This window comes from Dama dama, chromosome 11 (genome assembly GCF_033118175.1).
Source record: "Dama dama isolate Ldn47 chromosome 11, ASM3311817v1, whole genome shotgun sequence".
NCBI classification, from domain to species: domain Eukaryota; kingdom Metazoa; phylum Chordata; class Mammalia; order Artiodactyla; family Cervidae; genus Dama; species Dama dama.
Window position 1 is genome coordinate 7,310,577 of NC_083691.1, and position 15,465 is coordinate 7,326,041.

General features: G+C 57.7%; 1 protein-coding gene across 5 annotated transcripts; it reads left to right on the forward strand.

Annotated features, from left to right (window-relative positions):
* Window positions 1–151: 151 nt before the first annotated feature.
* On the forward strand, window positions 152–14,482 carry CRAT (carnitine O-acetyltransferase). 5 transcript variants are annotated; one of them, XM_061154432.1, is made up of 16 exons: window positions 182–322; window positions 1,813–1,953; window positions 2,635–2,898; window positions 4,433–4,480; window positions 5,351–5,469; window positions 6,553–6,606; window positions 7,163–7,328; window positions 7,663–7,837; window positions 8,238–8,416; window positions 8,967–9,067; window positions 9,399–9,518; window positions 9,665–9,787; window positions 9,871–10,006; window positions 10,571–10,633; window positions 11,358–11,495; window positions 11,985–14,482. In XM_061154432.1, the coding sequence occupies exons 2-16, from the start codon at window positions 1,927–1,929 to the stop codon at window positions 12,198–12,200; spliced, it is 1,929 nt and encodes a 642-aa protein (XP_061010415.1). In that variant the 5' UTR covers window positions 182–322; window positions 1,813–1,926; the 3' UTR covers window positions 12,201–14,482. The 5 variants fall into 5 exon arrangements, with proteins under 5 accessions (XP_061010416.1, XP_061010418.1, XP_061010415.1 ...); XM_061154433.1 differs by lacking the exon at window positions 1,813–1,953 and having other exon boundaries at window positions 152–322; XM_061154434.1 differs by lacking the exon at window positions 4,433–4,480 and having other exon boundaries at window positions 187–322.
* Window positions 14,483–15,465: the final 983 nt, after the last annotated feature.

Genomic DNA, 15,465 nt, shown 5'->3' on the forward strand with positions numbered 1-15,465 from the left:
CCTCGCGGCTTTCCCCAACCGCTCACTCCGCCCCGGCCCCGCCCCGCGCTCGTGGCTTAGCCTCCGAGGCAGCAACCCGCCCGAGGCCCCGCCCCACGAGTCCGCCTTCCCCAGGCCGCCCGCCCGTCCGGCCCGGTGGGTGGGCGCGGGGCCGCCTCTACCGTCTAGCGGCCGTGACTCGGCGACCTTGGCCCGGAGGCTCTAGCAGGGACCCACCGGCGGCGTCGGCGGCGGCGCGGACTTTGCCCAGTCCGTCGGAAGTAGCGGACTGTGCGTCCGCGGGCGGGCCGCAGAAATGTTGGCATTCGCTACCAGGACCGTGGTGAGTGTGGCTGGGCAGGCGGGCGGGCGGCGGACGGGGCCAGCAGGGCAGCTACGCCCGAGTGGGAAAACCGGCCGTCGAGGCGCTGGGGTCTGGCGGCCTCTGTTCAACCCAGCTAGGAGCTGCTGGGGTGGGCTCAGCAGGTGGACTAACCCCGTTTGGCAGAGGGGGAGACTGAGGCTCAAGGTCAAGAGGCTTTTTGTGGCACTAAATTCCAGCGACCCGGAAAAGACAGTGAGGATCCTGGCTTCGGGCAGCACCTCCACCCTTAGACCCAGAGCCAAGGAGCGGAGAGACCAGGAATGTCTCCCCATGGTTATTCTCTGACTCAAACACCTGTCCATGGCTCAGCCTGAGCCATTTCTTCCCCAGCCACTTCTCCAACCCCATCCAGTTGGTCACCCTCCCTGGGTTGATCAAATAGCCCCTGGGGAACTGTGTGTGGCCAGAGGCACTCCAGTGAGGGCATCAAGCTGGGATGCTCAGAAAGTCCTCGGAATTGGCGGAAGATTGCCGGCGGAAGCCCCACGCCCCCCACTCCACTAGCCCCTCCCCGCAACTTGATTAGCATTTACAATCCCCCACCCCCAGTCTTCCCCAGGGCAGCTTGGAGCAGGTGGCGCTGCTTTCTGATTTAGATCCCTCTCCTCTCTACACCTAGCGTATCTCTGTATCTCCCTGTGTTTGCGCCAAGAAGGATATTTAGACACTGCTAGGCCCCGAGGGCTGAGGTACCAATCTACTCTCTCAGAGGCTTTTCCAGATATTCCAGGGCCCCGGAGTTCCACCTCCTCCTTGCTGGCACCACCTGAGCTGTGTTCCCATCCCACAGTTGGCCTGTAGGTCATCCCAATGACCTGATCACTGCCAGGAAAACTGAGGCAAACAGGCCTGCCTCCCCTGGTCAGGTGACTCAAATCTAGCCCAATCCCAAAGCCAGCATTCTTTGGTTTATTTTTAATGCCCAAAGGTCTCTACTGGTAACCCCCAGCTGAAAGAACCACACCTCAAAGGAACTATACTTTAGGGGAAGGGTGGCCCAGAGGGGTCAGAAGTCCTGGAGGAAAATGCCCACTGGCTGCCCCTTCCCGGGGTCTGCTTCTCGGCTCCATCCCGTTTTCAGGACCACATTCACAGTTACGGTATAACCTTGGTGGTCTAGCAGTTTCTGTCCTCCAGCCAAGTATTCCCTCATCACCCGGACCGATGCACATTCCAGCAGGTGGAGTTTTAATACCTCTTGGCCTGACTGCCTGGCACTGGGCCCATCCAAGGGAAGAAAGGGGAAAGTTTTCCAGGTTTCCTTCTCCTCCATTGCACAGCGTTATCCCTCTCACCTGCTCCCCATTCCTCCATTTATGGAAGCTGGAGAGGGTGGAGCAGCCTCTCCCGTGGCAGCCAGAAGCCCAGATGCCACCACAGCCGCTGCAGCCACCACCACTACCCCGTCTGCCTCCCCCTGAATCTTGGCTCTTGTCTTCTCTTTCCAGCCCAGGCAAGTGGCTGCCTCTTGCTAGGTTCTGCTCACCCACTTGGTAGCACAGTTAGGCTTAGAGATCCAGCCCAAGAGGCAGACAGACAGGGCTCAGAACCTCAGTCCTGCCATGGAGAACGAGCAGCAGAAAGAGAAGGTATGAAACGGAGCCTCTACCGCTTGCCTGCCCACTGCTGCCAGCAGCCTCAGACCTTCCTGTCTCTCTCTCTCTCTGCCACCAGAGCCTCTACACTCTCCCTGTCTTCCAACTCTCACCCTCCTGCCAGGCCACTCAGGTCTCTCTTGGCACAGCACTGTTCCCATGCCACCCCTCTCCCCAACCCACAGACAGGAAAAAGCCCAAAGCTCCTGTCATCGTCTAGCTCTATCTGATTTTCTCTTCTTCCCTCCTATTTCTCAACCTGGTAAGGGTGGGAGAAAAGGAGGTGGGGACCTCCGAGAGGGAGCCATCATGTCACCACTGGTTGGCTCATCATCCCAGGGTGAGAAAGGCAGGGCCCTATGCATCCAACAGGTGAGAGGCCCCTCTGATCTCTGCCGCCCCCAGGCAGGTGCCATCCATTCTGACTTGGTTGCTCTGAGCCCTGCCAAGATCAGTGGCCCCTCCCCACCCTCCCCCATCCCTACCTACATCTCCAGGCCCCTAAGAGGTGGAGACACCTACAGCTTGAGGGCTGGGAAACCAGGGCAAGCCCCACCCAAGAGGCTGTCTCTGACACCAGGAATGGGCACATAAGTGCCCAGGACTTCAGCTTGGGGAGTGCCAGGGTCTCCCAGAGCTGGTGAGAGAATGAGCAGGATGTTCTGCTGCCTGCAGGTGAAGCCCCTGGGCCTCCTCAAGCCCTCCTCCTTGATGAAGGTTTCCAGTCGCTTTAAGGCACACCAGGACTCGCTCCCCCGGCTGCCCGTGCCCCCGCTCCAGCAGACCCTGGACCATTATCTCAAGGCACTGCAGCCCATCGTGAGCGAGGAGGAATGGACCCAAACCAAGCAGCTGGTGGAAGAGTTCCAGGTGGCAGGCGGCGTGGGGGAGCGCCTGCAGAAAGGGCTGGAGCGCAGGGCCAGGAAGATGGAGAACTGGGTGAGTGAGAAGGCAGGGGGCACACCAGTCCCTTTGGCTCATGTGGAGGGTGAGGGGAACAGGGCCACTCCCCTGAAGCCTGGGTGGTTGTGAGCGTCCCTCCTGTGGCCTGTTGCTGGCTGCACACCCCCAATTTTCCAACACAGGCTGCGCTGGTGCATCCATTTGCACCACAGAGTTTCCTGAGCACTTACTCTGTGCCCAGCACCAAGCAGGGTGCTGGGTGAGCAAGAAGGACATTGTCGACAGCCTGTTGGAGTTGACATTCACGTATATAGGGAGAGGACACGCATGAGGGGACCAGGTCACATCAGGCGATGCAGTCCTCTCAGGTGAAAAGGACGAAGCAGGTGTGAGGGTGGAGGACAGCAGCTTCTTCGTTCCAATGGGGCGGGGAGGGCAGGGCAGAGGTGGTGCTGGGTCTGAGTCAGACAAAAGGAACAGTACAGGCAAAGGTGGAAACAGCTCAGGCTCAGGAATGGAGGCTGGAGTGGGGCGCAAGGGCAGGGTGGGGGCCCCAGGGAGCCCCTGGACTTGAGCTCAGTGGGAGGGGGCTGCAGGGTGATCGTATTGACAGTGACTGACTGTCCTGGTTCTGTGTCTCAGTCTTTTACAAAGATGTGTTCAGTATGTGCAGGTATGTTTGCGCTGGTGCCCCAGGCACTTTTCCATGTTCATCCCACATCCGGCATGAACTTAGGACTGCCATGCTGTTGGAAGTGCGGATGGGAACAGGAGCCCATGGGCAGGCTGGCAGGGAGAGGACAGGAAGTCATTCGGTCCAGGATGTTTTGGTGTCAGTGGCACTTGCTGATGGGGCTGAGGGGTGGACAGCCCAGGCCTAAAGCAACTGTGTGCGAGGAGGGAAGGAGGGTCATTGAGAGAGGGATGAATGAGGTGTGTAGAGAGAACCAGAGATGGGTCTGGCCCTGTAAAGTGAGAGGCGCTGTGAGGGAGCAGGTGGAAGGGCAGGGGCTGCACAGAAGAGGCGGAAGACGTCAGCCAGCCACCAGCACAGACAAACCCTAGCAGGTCAGGATCTTAGCACATCTGGGATCTGGCAGTTTTCCAACTTTGTTTAGCCAGAACTGTTACTTCAGACTTAATGTTCTGGCTAAAGGGGTGGGAACACCACCCCTTCTCCACTCAGGGACCTTGAGGGTTCTGCCCCTGCTCAGCAGATTTTCACTGAGGAAATGCCCCCATCTGCAGGGGCTCCCCTGGATTCCAGAGCTCTGGTCAGAGGCTCTGAGATCTCCAGGGCTGTTGGGGCCCCTGGCTGAAGGGCAGCCCAACCTAGCTGTCCCCAAGGGGAGGGAGCTCCTGTCTGCCCCTCGCCATCTATGGATGAGGAAACTGAGGCCCAGGGAGATGGATCGAAGAGCCACAGAGCAGCGTTCAAGGAGGCTCCAAGCTAGACAGGAGGGCCTGGCTGAGCGGGGGCCATGTCTCCAGACCACAGATCAGCAGACAGAAGTTGCCTGCGGGCCTGCTGTGTGACCTGGGCACATTGCCCTTCTTCACCCCTTGCCAGGGGCCTATGGCCAGCAGTTTCCCAAGAGGAGTTCCCAAGAGGAGTGTGGTAAGAGGCATGTCCTACTGCATTTAAGATGGATTAGGAAGCACAGTGGGGGCTGCGTCTCCAGGGATTGAGGGACCTGCAACAAAGAGGTTTATGCTGGGGGGAATGTGTAGTGGGGGCAGTATTGCTGTCAGCACATAAGGTTCAAGGGTGATGGTCACCTGCAGGTCCCAAGACAGGAGCCTTTAGCTGCATATCCATGGAAATACCCCGCCCTGGGCAGAGGGTGGCCAGCTTAGTAGAGAGTCACCTACATCTTGTCACTAGTACAGTGATCTGTCTTTACAGAGGCTCTGAAATCTCCGGGGCTGTGTTCCAGATTGCCCTGACCTGGAGATCCAGGTGGCTGTCCATTCCCTTGTCTGACAGCAACAAAGCTGAGGGCACAGAGGACCAGGGTTTCTGAGGGCTCCTGCTTCCCTAGAGTATGCCCACCTGAGACGGGCAGAAACTTACTCATCAGACTTTGTTTTTGTATAACTTTCTCTCTTTGTTTCCTTTCTATCAGATGTACATTTTTATTTTCTAAAAGTACTAAAATCATTGACCTGAAATATGTGAGAGAAGGAAAAAGTGACTGCTATTTCTGCCTCTGTTCTTCCCCCAACCCCAGGTTTCCTGCCAGTCTTTTTTCCTTGACAGTGTTGCCCAATTTCCCCTTGCTAATGCTGACAGGCTCCATTAGAGGGACGAGGATGGGTCGCTGCTGGATTTACAGGACTCGGGGGTTCTGGATCTGAGCATTCAGTTTGAAAATCTGTGCTCGCTAGAGAGGGCAGAGGACACCCAGCCAGCTCTGTTGGCTCTGGTAGCGAAGGGGCAACCAGGTCCCCCATCCATCTCTCCTCATGGGCTCTGGTCCTTCCCCAGCTGTCCGACTGGTGGCTCAAAACAGCCTACCTCCAATACCGCCAGCCCCTGGTCATCTACTCCAGCCCTGGTGTGATGCTGCCGAAGCAGGACTTTGTGGATCGGCAGGGCCAGCTCCGGTGAGTCACCAAGTTGGGGGCGGAGCTCTGGACCTTCCCAGGGCCCTGATGTCCACAGAGGAGCTCTAGTCCTGTTCATTATCTTTCATTCCCACAAATAGCCTTAGGAAATAGCCTTAGGAAGCATCATCCCTGTTCTATAGGTAGGGAAACTGAGGCTAGGAGCAGTGAAGGGACCTGCCCAAGATCACCTTTCAGGATTGACTGACTTGGACATGAAGCAGAATCTTCCTGACTCTTGTTAACCACCAAACTGCAGACTAGGACCCCTCCCTTCCCCTAAACCTGAGGCTACCACTCACCCCAGTTCTGGCACTTCACCCCCTTCTTCCCACTTTCTTCAGCTGGCCACAAGGGTGACCTTTGTACACAGTCCCCTTTCCACATTCGGTCATGTCACTTTGCCTTGGCCTCTATTCTAGTTCTACCAGGGATAAAAATACCAGTGACACGATCTCCTGCCCAAGGACTAGTCAGTTCTCTCAGGGCCATACCTGCTTCTCTTAAAGGGACCAGGGCATCCCAGGAAGGACCAGGGGTTCAAGCCCAGAAACTCTAGCCAGCAGTCCCCCTGGGGCCAGGAGCACCCCCATGCATCAGGCATGGTTGATGTGGCCCAGATGGTTCAGGGAGGAAGGAGCAGGTTGACTGAGATGGCCTGGGGGACACACAAGCCCAGAAACAGGAAGGGATCTAAGAGAGGGAACACCTTAAGGCACTGCCCCCCCCAGTCACCCTTTGCCTTCCCCCACAGTCCTAGGTCCCTCCCTAACTGATGCTTCAAAACAGGGCAAAGGCCTTCCAGGCTCCAGGCTGAGAATCAGGGCCTCAGACTCTCTGAGGATAGAGTCAGAGGACATGACTCGTAATCCAGCCATAGTCATGCTGCTCAGTAGCACCAAAGTCCTGCCAGTTGCTTGGCCAACACATTACCCTAAACCCTTTCCCCAGAGATTATGCAGAGTGAGATAGGAATACAGGTTCTACACTTGAACTCCTCAGGCTATCTAAGCAGTGAGAGGAGTGAAGCAACCTCCTTCTGGCTGTCCACACAGCCTTCTGATCTTTACTTTGTCCCTCCAGGTTCGCTGCCAAATTAATTGAGGGCGTGTTGGATTTCAAGACCATGATTGACAAGTGAGTGGCCCCGTCCCCACCCTGTCACCTCCCACCTGGACTGCCTAATTACTACAGCCACTCCAGCAGCCCAGCCCCACCTCCTGCCTGACTGCTGAGCAGGCCCAGAGCTCAGTGGCTTTCACTTCCCACTGACCTAGCCTCTTTGAGGATTGGGGAGGCAGAGCATGGGGGATCGGGACTCCTGGGTCCTCAGTTCCAGCTGCCGTGACATCCTCCAGGGGACCCTCTCCCAAGAGATCCCTGGAATTGACGTCCCAGCTGAAGAGGAGACCCCAGGGGATGACTCGCTGCTTCATCTTCCCTGTGGCAAAGTGAAGCCCAGAGAAGGGAACGGAGTTTCCAGGGTGACTCACAAGCAGGCGGCTCACAGGCCTCCTGACCCAGTCGGCCTCCAACAGCCACCCCCCTTCCCCTCTTCCCACGCTAAGTTGGGGGGTGGGCACCAAGGGGCCCAGCACTGCTTGTGTGAGCCCCACTGCACAACCCAGCCTGCAGCTAGACCCAGCAGCTCCCTATGGATCCCACCTACCTCCCTGTCCCTCTGCCCCTGCAGCGAGACCCTGCCCGTGGAGTACCTGGGGGGCAAGCCACTGTGCATGAACCAGTACTATCAGATCCTGTCGTCCTGCCGCGTGCCGGGCCCCAAGCAGGATTTGGTCACCAAGTTCAGCAGGACCAAGAAGCCGCCTATGCACATCACCGTGGTGCACAACTACCAAGTGGGTGGTCCCCCTGCAGCTATTCAACCCCCACATGGTTGCAGGAAGGAGAGGGGCAGGGCTCAGAGTCAGCTTCCCCAGCACACTTGCCCACATGCCCTTGAAACAGGCAGGCCCTGGGCCTCTTCTCTCCACTGGGTATCCAAACAGGCCCCAACCTGGGGGAGGCCCGGAAGGGTTAGGGCCTGGTCAGCCCGGGGAGAGCAGTGCAGGGATCTCCTCCCGCTCCTCGCCCTCGGCCTGACGCCATCCCCTCAGCTGGGCTGGGAGGTGACCGCTGCCTGTCTGAGACCCCCACAAAACCCCTTCTCTCCACCTGCCTGTGCCCGGACAGTTTTTTGAGTTGGATGTGTACCACAGCGATGGCACACCCCTGACCTCGGATCAGATCTTCACGCAGCTGGAGAAGATCTGGAACTCGTCACTGCAAACCAACAAGGAGCCCGTGGGCATCCTCACCTCCAACCACCGTAACTCCTGGGCCAAGGCCTACAGCACCCTCATCAAAGGTACCCACACCAGGCCCCAGCAGCTCGTCATGCTGAATCCCCTCGGCTCAGAGCGGGCGCTGTTGTCCCCATTGCACATGAGGGGAAACCTCAGTTGGGTTTAGTTTCTTCTTTTTGTTCAGTAGCAAGTTGCAGTGAGAACACGTCCTTCTGAGGAGCCCCTCTTCACATTCCCTCCAAATCCCATGCTGGGCAAGGGCATCATCCCCAGAATCCACCCCCATGTTGGATCCCCAGCTGCCTTACCGGCTTTCTCTGTGACCTGGGCTTCCGTTTCCTGCTTTCTGAAGCGGGGCAGCCATGCCTCATGGGGTGCTCTGGGGCTACAGGGCCCTGTTAAAGGAAGCTCTGGAGGCCTCCCCAGGCCTAACCCTCACCCCCCCAACACGCGTCCCCACAGACAAGGTGAACCGGGAGTCAGTGCTCTCCATCCAGAGGAGCATTTTCACTGTGTGCCTGGACGCACCCATGCCTCGGGTCTCGGAAGACACCTACCGTAGCCAGGTGGCGGGCCAGATGCTGCACGGGGGCGGCAGCAAGCTCAACAGCGGCAACCGCTGGTTCGACAAGACGCTGCAGGTGAGGAGCTGGCAGGGCCAGGACTCCCACCCCTGACCCGCACCCAGCCTCAGCCCACTGCCGCCTCAGGATTTCCTGTCCCTCCCCTGGACTCTGGTGTCCCTGGCTTCCCAGCTTGTAAAGCAGGGGAAACCAGCAGGTGGACGCGGCTGTAATTAGCAGCAGTCAACCTGTCTTTCCCAAGCCTGGCCCAGTAACCCCTGTCACCTCCAACACATCCGTCGATGATCAGGAGAGCCTGGAATGTGGGGCCAGGTTGAGCGGCACAGTCTTTGTCATGACTTTCCCTCTTACCTGTGAAATGGGGTGGTGGTAGGACTCCTGGGAACGGTAGGTGCAAGGACCCAGAAAAGTCTCTGAGCACAGGATGTGCTTAGCGTGACCTGGGACAGAGGTCCCGAAGTCCCTGGTAAGTGTTAGCTGTTATGAATAAGAGTAATTAATCAGCTGAAGTGCTTGAGATGGTTCAGAGCCCCCCCCCCCAGGGGAATGACTGCCGGAGAATGACTGCCGGGGCCTGGAGCTGTCAGGGACCCCATCTCCCCCGCAGTTCATCGTGGCTGAAGACGGTGCCTGTGGGCTCGTCTACGAGCATGCGGCAGCCGAGGGACCCCCCATCGTCTCCCTTTTGGACCATGTCATGGAGTTCACGTGAGTGTGGGTCTCCCACCATCCAGCCAGTTCTCCAGCTCCTGATGACAGGTGACAGACGAGCTCTCAGAGGAGGAATGGCCATCTCCCTTGTACTGGGAATCTATGCTTCTACAGAGGAAGCCAGAAGGGGATGTGGGTTTCAGAGTCCATCAGAGCTGGTTTTGCATTCTGGCTCTGCCACTTCTCAGCTCGGTGACTTTGGACAAGTCCCTTCCCCTCCTCCAAGAGTCTCCCTGGACTGGCCCCCTCTTCCCGATCGTAATCCCGGGGATGGACCCAGGCTCCGGAGGCTCCTGGCAGGAGCCTGAGACCCTCACATCCTGTGCAGGAAGAAGCCGGAACTTGTGCGGTCTCCCATGGTTCCCCTGCCCATGCCCAAGAAGCTGCGGTTCAACATCACGCCCGAGATCAAAAGCGACATTGAGAAGGCCAAGCAGAATCTCAGCATGTGAGTGCTGGGAGGGGCTCCTCCAGCCGGAACAAGAGCCAGCTCTGCCACAGTGCCCACTGGTTCGGAGACTGCCCTCGGCCCCTCTGTGGGCTTGGCAGAGGCTGCTGGGTACTGCTCCTCACCTCCCGCCCCCCCCCCACCAGCATGATCCAGGACCTGGACATCACAGTGATGGTGTTCCACCACTTTGGAAAGGACTTCCCCAAGTCAGAGAAGCTGAGCCCAGACGCCTTCATCCAGATGGCACTGCAGCTGGCCTACTACAGGTACACCCCACCCCCGGGAGCGTGAAGCCTGGGGGCCGGTGGAAGGACCTGCCAGGGGCGAGCTCAGTGCCTCTCCCACCCAGGATCTACGGGCAGGCTTGCGCCACGTACGAAAGCGCCTCTCTGCGCATGTTCCACCTGGGCCGGACCGACACCATCCGCTCGGCCTCCGTGGCCTCGCTGACCTTCGTCAAGGCCATGGATGATCCCAATGTGACGGTGAGAGATCGGGGGCAAGGGTGGGAGAGCTGGGTTCAAGCCTTTCTGCCTTCCTTTTCCTTCTGTCAATGCACGTTGAGCACCTACTATATCCCAGTCCTGTGGTAGACACTGGGCATCTCACCTTGGTTTCTCCAAGGTGAGAAGATGGAGCCATGAATTTATTGGTGCAGCTGCTTTCTGGCAGCCAAAGAGAAAAGGGAACTCCAGTGGATCCTTGAGCAACTCGGGGGTTTGGGGCACCACACAGTCGAAATTCCCCGTATCCCTTTATAGTCGCTCTCTGTGTCTGTGGTTGTGCGTTTGCAGGTCCAGCCTTCCATGGGGTGTGTCATACTGTTGTGTTTTTTGATGAAAGTCCACATATAAGTAGGCTTGCACAGTTCAAACCGAGTTGTTCGAGGGTCAGCCATCAGCAGTGAGCACTTGCCCTGTGTCAGGCCTTGGCTGGGGACTGGCCAGTCTGTGCTTTCAGGAGAACAGAACATGGAGTGGGTGGTGGGCCCCTGAGGAGGGAGCAGGGGCAGGAAGCATCAGCGCCCTTTCCCCCCACTCCCCACCTAGGAGCACGAGAAGGTAGAGCTGCTGCGGAAGGCTGTGCAGGCCCACCGAGCCTACACCGACCGGGTGAGCCAGCCCCCGCTCCCTGCTCCCTTGGCCCTGGGCGTGACCCACCAACCTGTCCATCCCTGCAGCAAATGGCTGCTCCCCTTAGCGTCAGGCACCCCTGCCCTAAGCACTGGGGCACTTGGAGCAAAGCTGAACATCCCCATTCTACAGTGGGAGAAACCAAGGTGAGGCCCAGCAGCTGCCCTGGGCCCAGGTTGGCCTCTGGATCTTGTGTCAGGCACTCTCCCCACCGCCCCGGAGCCCAGGATGCCGGGGTGTGCACGGTCTGGCAGACCGCAGGGTGCCTGCCCCCTGACAGCTAGGGCTGCAGTCCAGGGGTGGAGATCCGGTTCCCAGCCTGACCCTGAGTGCCTGCACACGCCAGGCTTTGCCCATGTTACGCTCAGGCAGCTACTTCAATCAGTGCCACCCCACAGAGGGAGTTCAGTGACTGTCCCTATCTCACAGCTGAAGACACTGAGGCTCCAAGACGTCAGTGACCTGCCGAGGTCCCACAGCCAGGCCTGTGCTCTTGGGCTGTACTTTCCGGCCTCCCTGGAGGCAGGGGAGTTCCTAGGCCTCAGTTTCCCCATCTGTGAAGTAAGGGCTTTCCTGCCCGGCTGCTCTGGCCTCAGGGGTCTGCGGGCCAGTGAGTGAAAGAGCTGTTGCCACCAGAGGCTCCTGGGGAGGGCGGCAACTGGTGGGCCTGCAGCCCCTGCTCCTGACAGCTCCCCTCTTGCAGGCCATCCGTGGGGAGGCCTTCGACCGGCACCTGCTGGGCCTGAAGATGCAGGCCATCGAAGACCTAGTGAGCATGCCCGACATCTTCATGGACACCTCCTACGCCATCGCCATGCACTTCAACCTCTCCACCAGCCAGGTGAGCCGCTGCCTTGACTGCCCTGGGGTGGGATGGAACGGAAGCCACAGGGGATGCACCAGGGTCCGAAACACAGTCACCTGGAGGTGATGTGACTCACACAGGCCCCTCCTGAAGCAGCTGAGTTCTGGGGTCGGGGGCTTCACTTCACCTCAGGCAGGCTGAGGAGTCGGGACCCCTCTTCTTCCTTGGCTTCATTCACACACTGATCAGATGCTAAGGAGCATTTGATCCAGGCCAGCCTGTGCTGGGCACTGGGATACTGCCCCCAGGGGCTCACAGTCTTGGCAGGACAGTGACAGCCCCCCAGGAATGTCAGGGAAATCTGGTGACACCAGAACTGCACCCCTAAGGACCCTAGGGGAGTCAGCTGTCCGCTGAAGACAAGCAGAAGGCGTCTCAGGCAGAGCACGGTGGGAGCCCACGTGGAAGGCAGGCTGGTGCCACCGCGGGGCTGGGATGAGAGCCGTGGTCCTGTGCCGTCCTCAGGTCCCCGCCAAGACAGACTGTGTCATGTTCTTTGGGCCCGTGGTGCCAGATGGCTATGGCGTCTGCTATAACCCCATGGAGACGCACATCAACTTCTCCGTGTCAGCCTACAACAGCTGTGCCGACACCAACGCGGTCCACCTGGCGCACTATCTGGAGAAGGCACTCCTGGACATGCGGGCTCTGCTCCAGAGCCACCCCCGGGCCAAGCTCTGAGCCCGCTGCTTGGCCTGCCGGTGCCACAGCCACAGCACCTTGGGCCACGCCACCCACTCGGCTCCTCTTCTCTGCTCCCTCTCCCCCTGGGCCCCACAGATAGGGACAGCCACCCTCAGCAGGGTCTGCAGACCCAAGCCGAGTGCCTTTCATGGGCTTCACCAGCACCCAGGCTGAGTCCAGAAACTGAACAGGAGGTCGGCCCAGGCACCCACCTGGGTGCCTGGCCTCCTCCTGGGAAGGGGACTAGCCGAGCTTAGCCCGCGTGAGGGTGGAGACTGGAGAGGCCTTCCTCACTAGCTCAGCTCTGCCCAGTTTCTGTTGCCTGCGTGGCCAAGCTGAGGTCTGTAGCCTGATTCCTCAACTCGCAAGGACCTAGAGACAGAATTACCTGGAGCTGGGGTCTCCAGGCCTCCCCACAGCTGAGGGGTCAGGAAGTCAGGTGTGCTGGTGGCGGGGAAGCCCATTCTGCATCGCTGCACCATCCCCCTGCTCTTCTGAGGATGTGGCTCAGTCGCCCTCAGCTTGCTTGCTTTCACACGGCTTGATTCCTGAACCATGTCCTGGTTGTATAACAACTTACAAGGCAGTTAATAAAGGGGAAATGTGTTAGTAAAGAGTTGTTTCAGCCGAGGAGGCAGGCAGGGTGGGGCAGGCACCTGGCTCTGCCCTCCCCTGGCTTTCCTTGCATCTGGAAGCTGATGTCCAGGCAGCCAGTGGGCCCAGGGCTGGCTCAGATCTCAGGGCTCTGGGCCAGCACAGCAGCAGACCCAGGCCCACATCCTTCAGATACAGCCCTCCTACCTATGACTTGGGCTTCAGGTAGGGACAGCTCTCCCAGGGGCCTGTGGGGCCTGGGGTCTGTGGTCTGGGCTCAAGGTTTCATCTGCTGCCCAGCACTGAGCCCAGCAGGAGTGGTGGCTGAGCAGCTGTCTGACCCCAGCCCTTGCCACTGCCTGGGGCCACCCAGTCAGAACCTTATATGTGTCCCCAACCCCAGTCACCCGGCACAGGCCCCGTGTCCTGCCACAGTCAACTGGGCAGCTTATGGAGAGCAGAGGAACTCTGGCCCTAGGGAAGACCCTGGCCCAAAGGAAGATGCTGAGGGTGGGAGGGACTACCCAGCCTGGGGGTGAGGTGCTTCTTGGCCTGGCTAACCCGTGATGTTCACTGAGGGAGGTTGTCTCCATGTTTCAGAGGATGGAGCAGACTCAGGGAGCCCATGCCACATGCCCAAAGCCCCAGGGAGCAAGGAGTGGAGCCCCGACCCCGTGGGGAGTGGGTGTCGCCCGAGGCCTGGCCACTCCCAGCTTGGCCTGCAGGGTGGGATCTCAGCAGGGAAGGGAGGGTCCCCTTTAGGGACCTCAAGCAGGACCTGAAGAGGATCCCATCACAACAGCACAGAGGTCTTGCTCTGCAGCTGGGGAGCGGCTGGCCTCCGGCACCCCCAGGCTGGATCTCAGGAAGCAGGGCCCACAGCAGGAGCTGAGTGCTTGCTGTGTGAGCCTCACTAATGGGGAGAGGGGGGCTGGTGGCCCCAACCCAGCTGGGGGCAGTCAGGGAGGGGAGGCAGTGATGATGCAGGCTGAGGACACAGCAGGGACACACGTCCACGACTCCAGAAACTCAGGTTCTAAGAACTGCTTGGGTCTGACTACAAGGCAGGATTTTCCCCCAAAATGTGAGGTCCTTCAGAAGTGAGGTCATCCCTTTGCATTTGGGTTGTTACAGGTCTCATAACGTGGAGGCTCCCTCAGTTCTGTAGAGCAGCAAAGTACTGCTTGAGGAAGACACATTTACCTAAAACAGCCTTAATCAGTACCCTGGTGGAACTTCCAGGGGGAGGGGGGAGTCAAAGAACCAGGAAGATGTAATCACTATCCCTGGGGGTGTGGCCTGTGACACAGGCCTCTGGACACTTGAGGGGAGGTAAGTTGGGAGATCACACGCTTCTACAGGATCAACTTTTAAATCCCATCTGAATGCTGTGCCAGTGTGTTTGGAATAAAATTTCCAAGTACAGCACCATGTATGAAATACAGCAGGTCCTGCCGTATCCCAAATTGCTTGTCTAGCGGACCCAGGAGAATTAGGTCAGCAGACTGAGGCTGCCCAGAAATAGCCAGACCCTGCCCTGATGCCAGTGATGTGGATGAAGAACTTTTTTTTCTTGGCAAAATGAATGAAGAAGAACTGTCATAAGTTTATATATTTTGTGTAATACATCATTTGAAATTTGAGAATGTAATATATATATAATTAATAAAATCATAAAGAATACTTGTCTTTTGCCTAGATCCTCTGGGAGTTTGTCTCTCCGGGTTGGCATGAACTTGATTTGGGCTCTCTCCATTGGGGAAGTGCAGGGGCTGGAATCAAGGGCAGGCCTGGAGTGGGGATGAGGGAGCCTGCCAGGAGGCTTTCCTGTGTCCTAGCAGGGGCTCATGGGCCGGGACCCACACTGGCGTAGGAGGTGGAGAAGGTGGCTATTTCAAAGATGCTCACAAGGACTTCCCAGGTGGTCCAATGGCTAAGTCTCCCTGCTCCCAATGCAGGGGGCCCAGGTTCAATACCTGGTTGAAGAACTGGATCCCACATGTTAACAACTAAGATTCCACATGCCACAGTGAAGATCCCCAGTGTGTCAGCTAATACCCGATGCAGCCGAATATTTAAAAAGAAACAAACAAAAAAACCCCATAAACCTAACAGACTTAATAAAAAGGATCCAAATTTTGTCTTTAAATGCTCATGAAGTGGAATGAGCAAGGCTTGGTGACCAGCTGAAGGGAAAAAGGAGGAGTTAGGTGAAGTAGGCAGTGGGGTGCTGGTCTGAGAGCCCAAGCAGTACAGTATGTGGACAAGTGCCAACTGGGGTAAAAGCGATATTTACCTGGGATTTGGGGGAAACCAAGGGCTCATCAGACAGCCCTGCTGCTGTCTCTCTTGCTGCATTCTGGATTTCCTCTGACTTCACCAGTTTTTCCCTTCAACTGTGTCTAGTAGGCTGTTATTGACCTACCTATGGAGTTGGGCTTTTTTTTTTTTTTTTTTTTGCTATTTTTCAGTATTCATTTAAAAATCTGCCAGGGTTCACATCTGTAGTTTCCTACTCTCTGCAGGTATTTTCAAGTTTGTCCTTTATTTCTTTAAAAAAGTGAAACAACTTACAATCTGCGTCTCATCACCCCAGCACCTGACATATGTGCGGGTTTCTTCCTAATACTTGTTTCCTGCTGATTCTCAAGGATGGTGGTGATTCCTT

Bases quoted from the DNA above. Each gene is read 5' to 3' on its own strand.
- CRAT (XM_061154433.1), top strand. From the start codon at position 296: ATGTTGGCATTCGCTACCAGGACCGTG. The intron at 323-2,634 runs GTGAGTGTGGCT...TGCTGCCTGCAG, and splicing joins CATTCGCTACCAGGACCGTG to GTGAAGCCCCTGGGCCTCCT. The intron at 6,607-7,162 runs GTGAGTGGCCCC...CTGCCCCTGCAG, and splicing joins TTCAAGACCATGATTGACAA to CGAGACCCTGCCCGTGGAGT.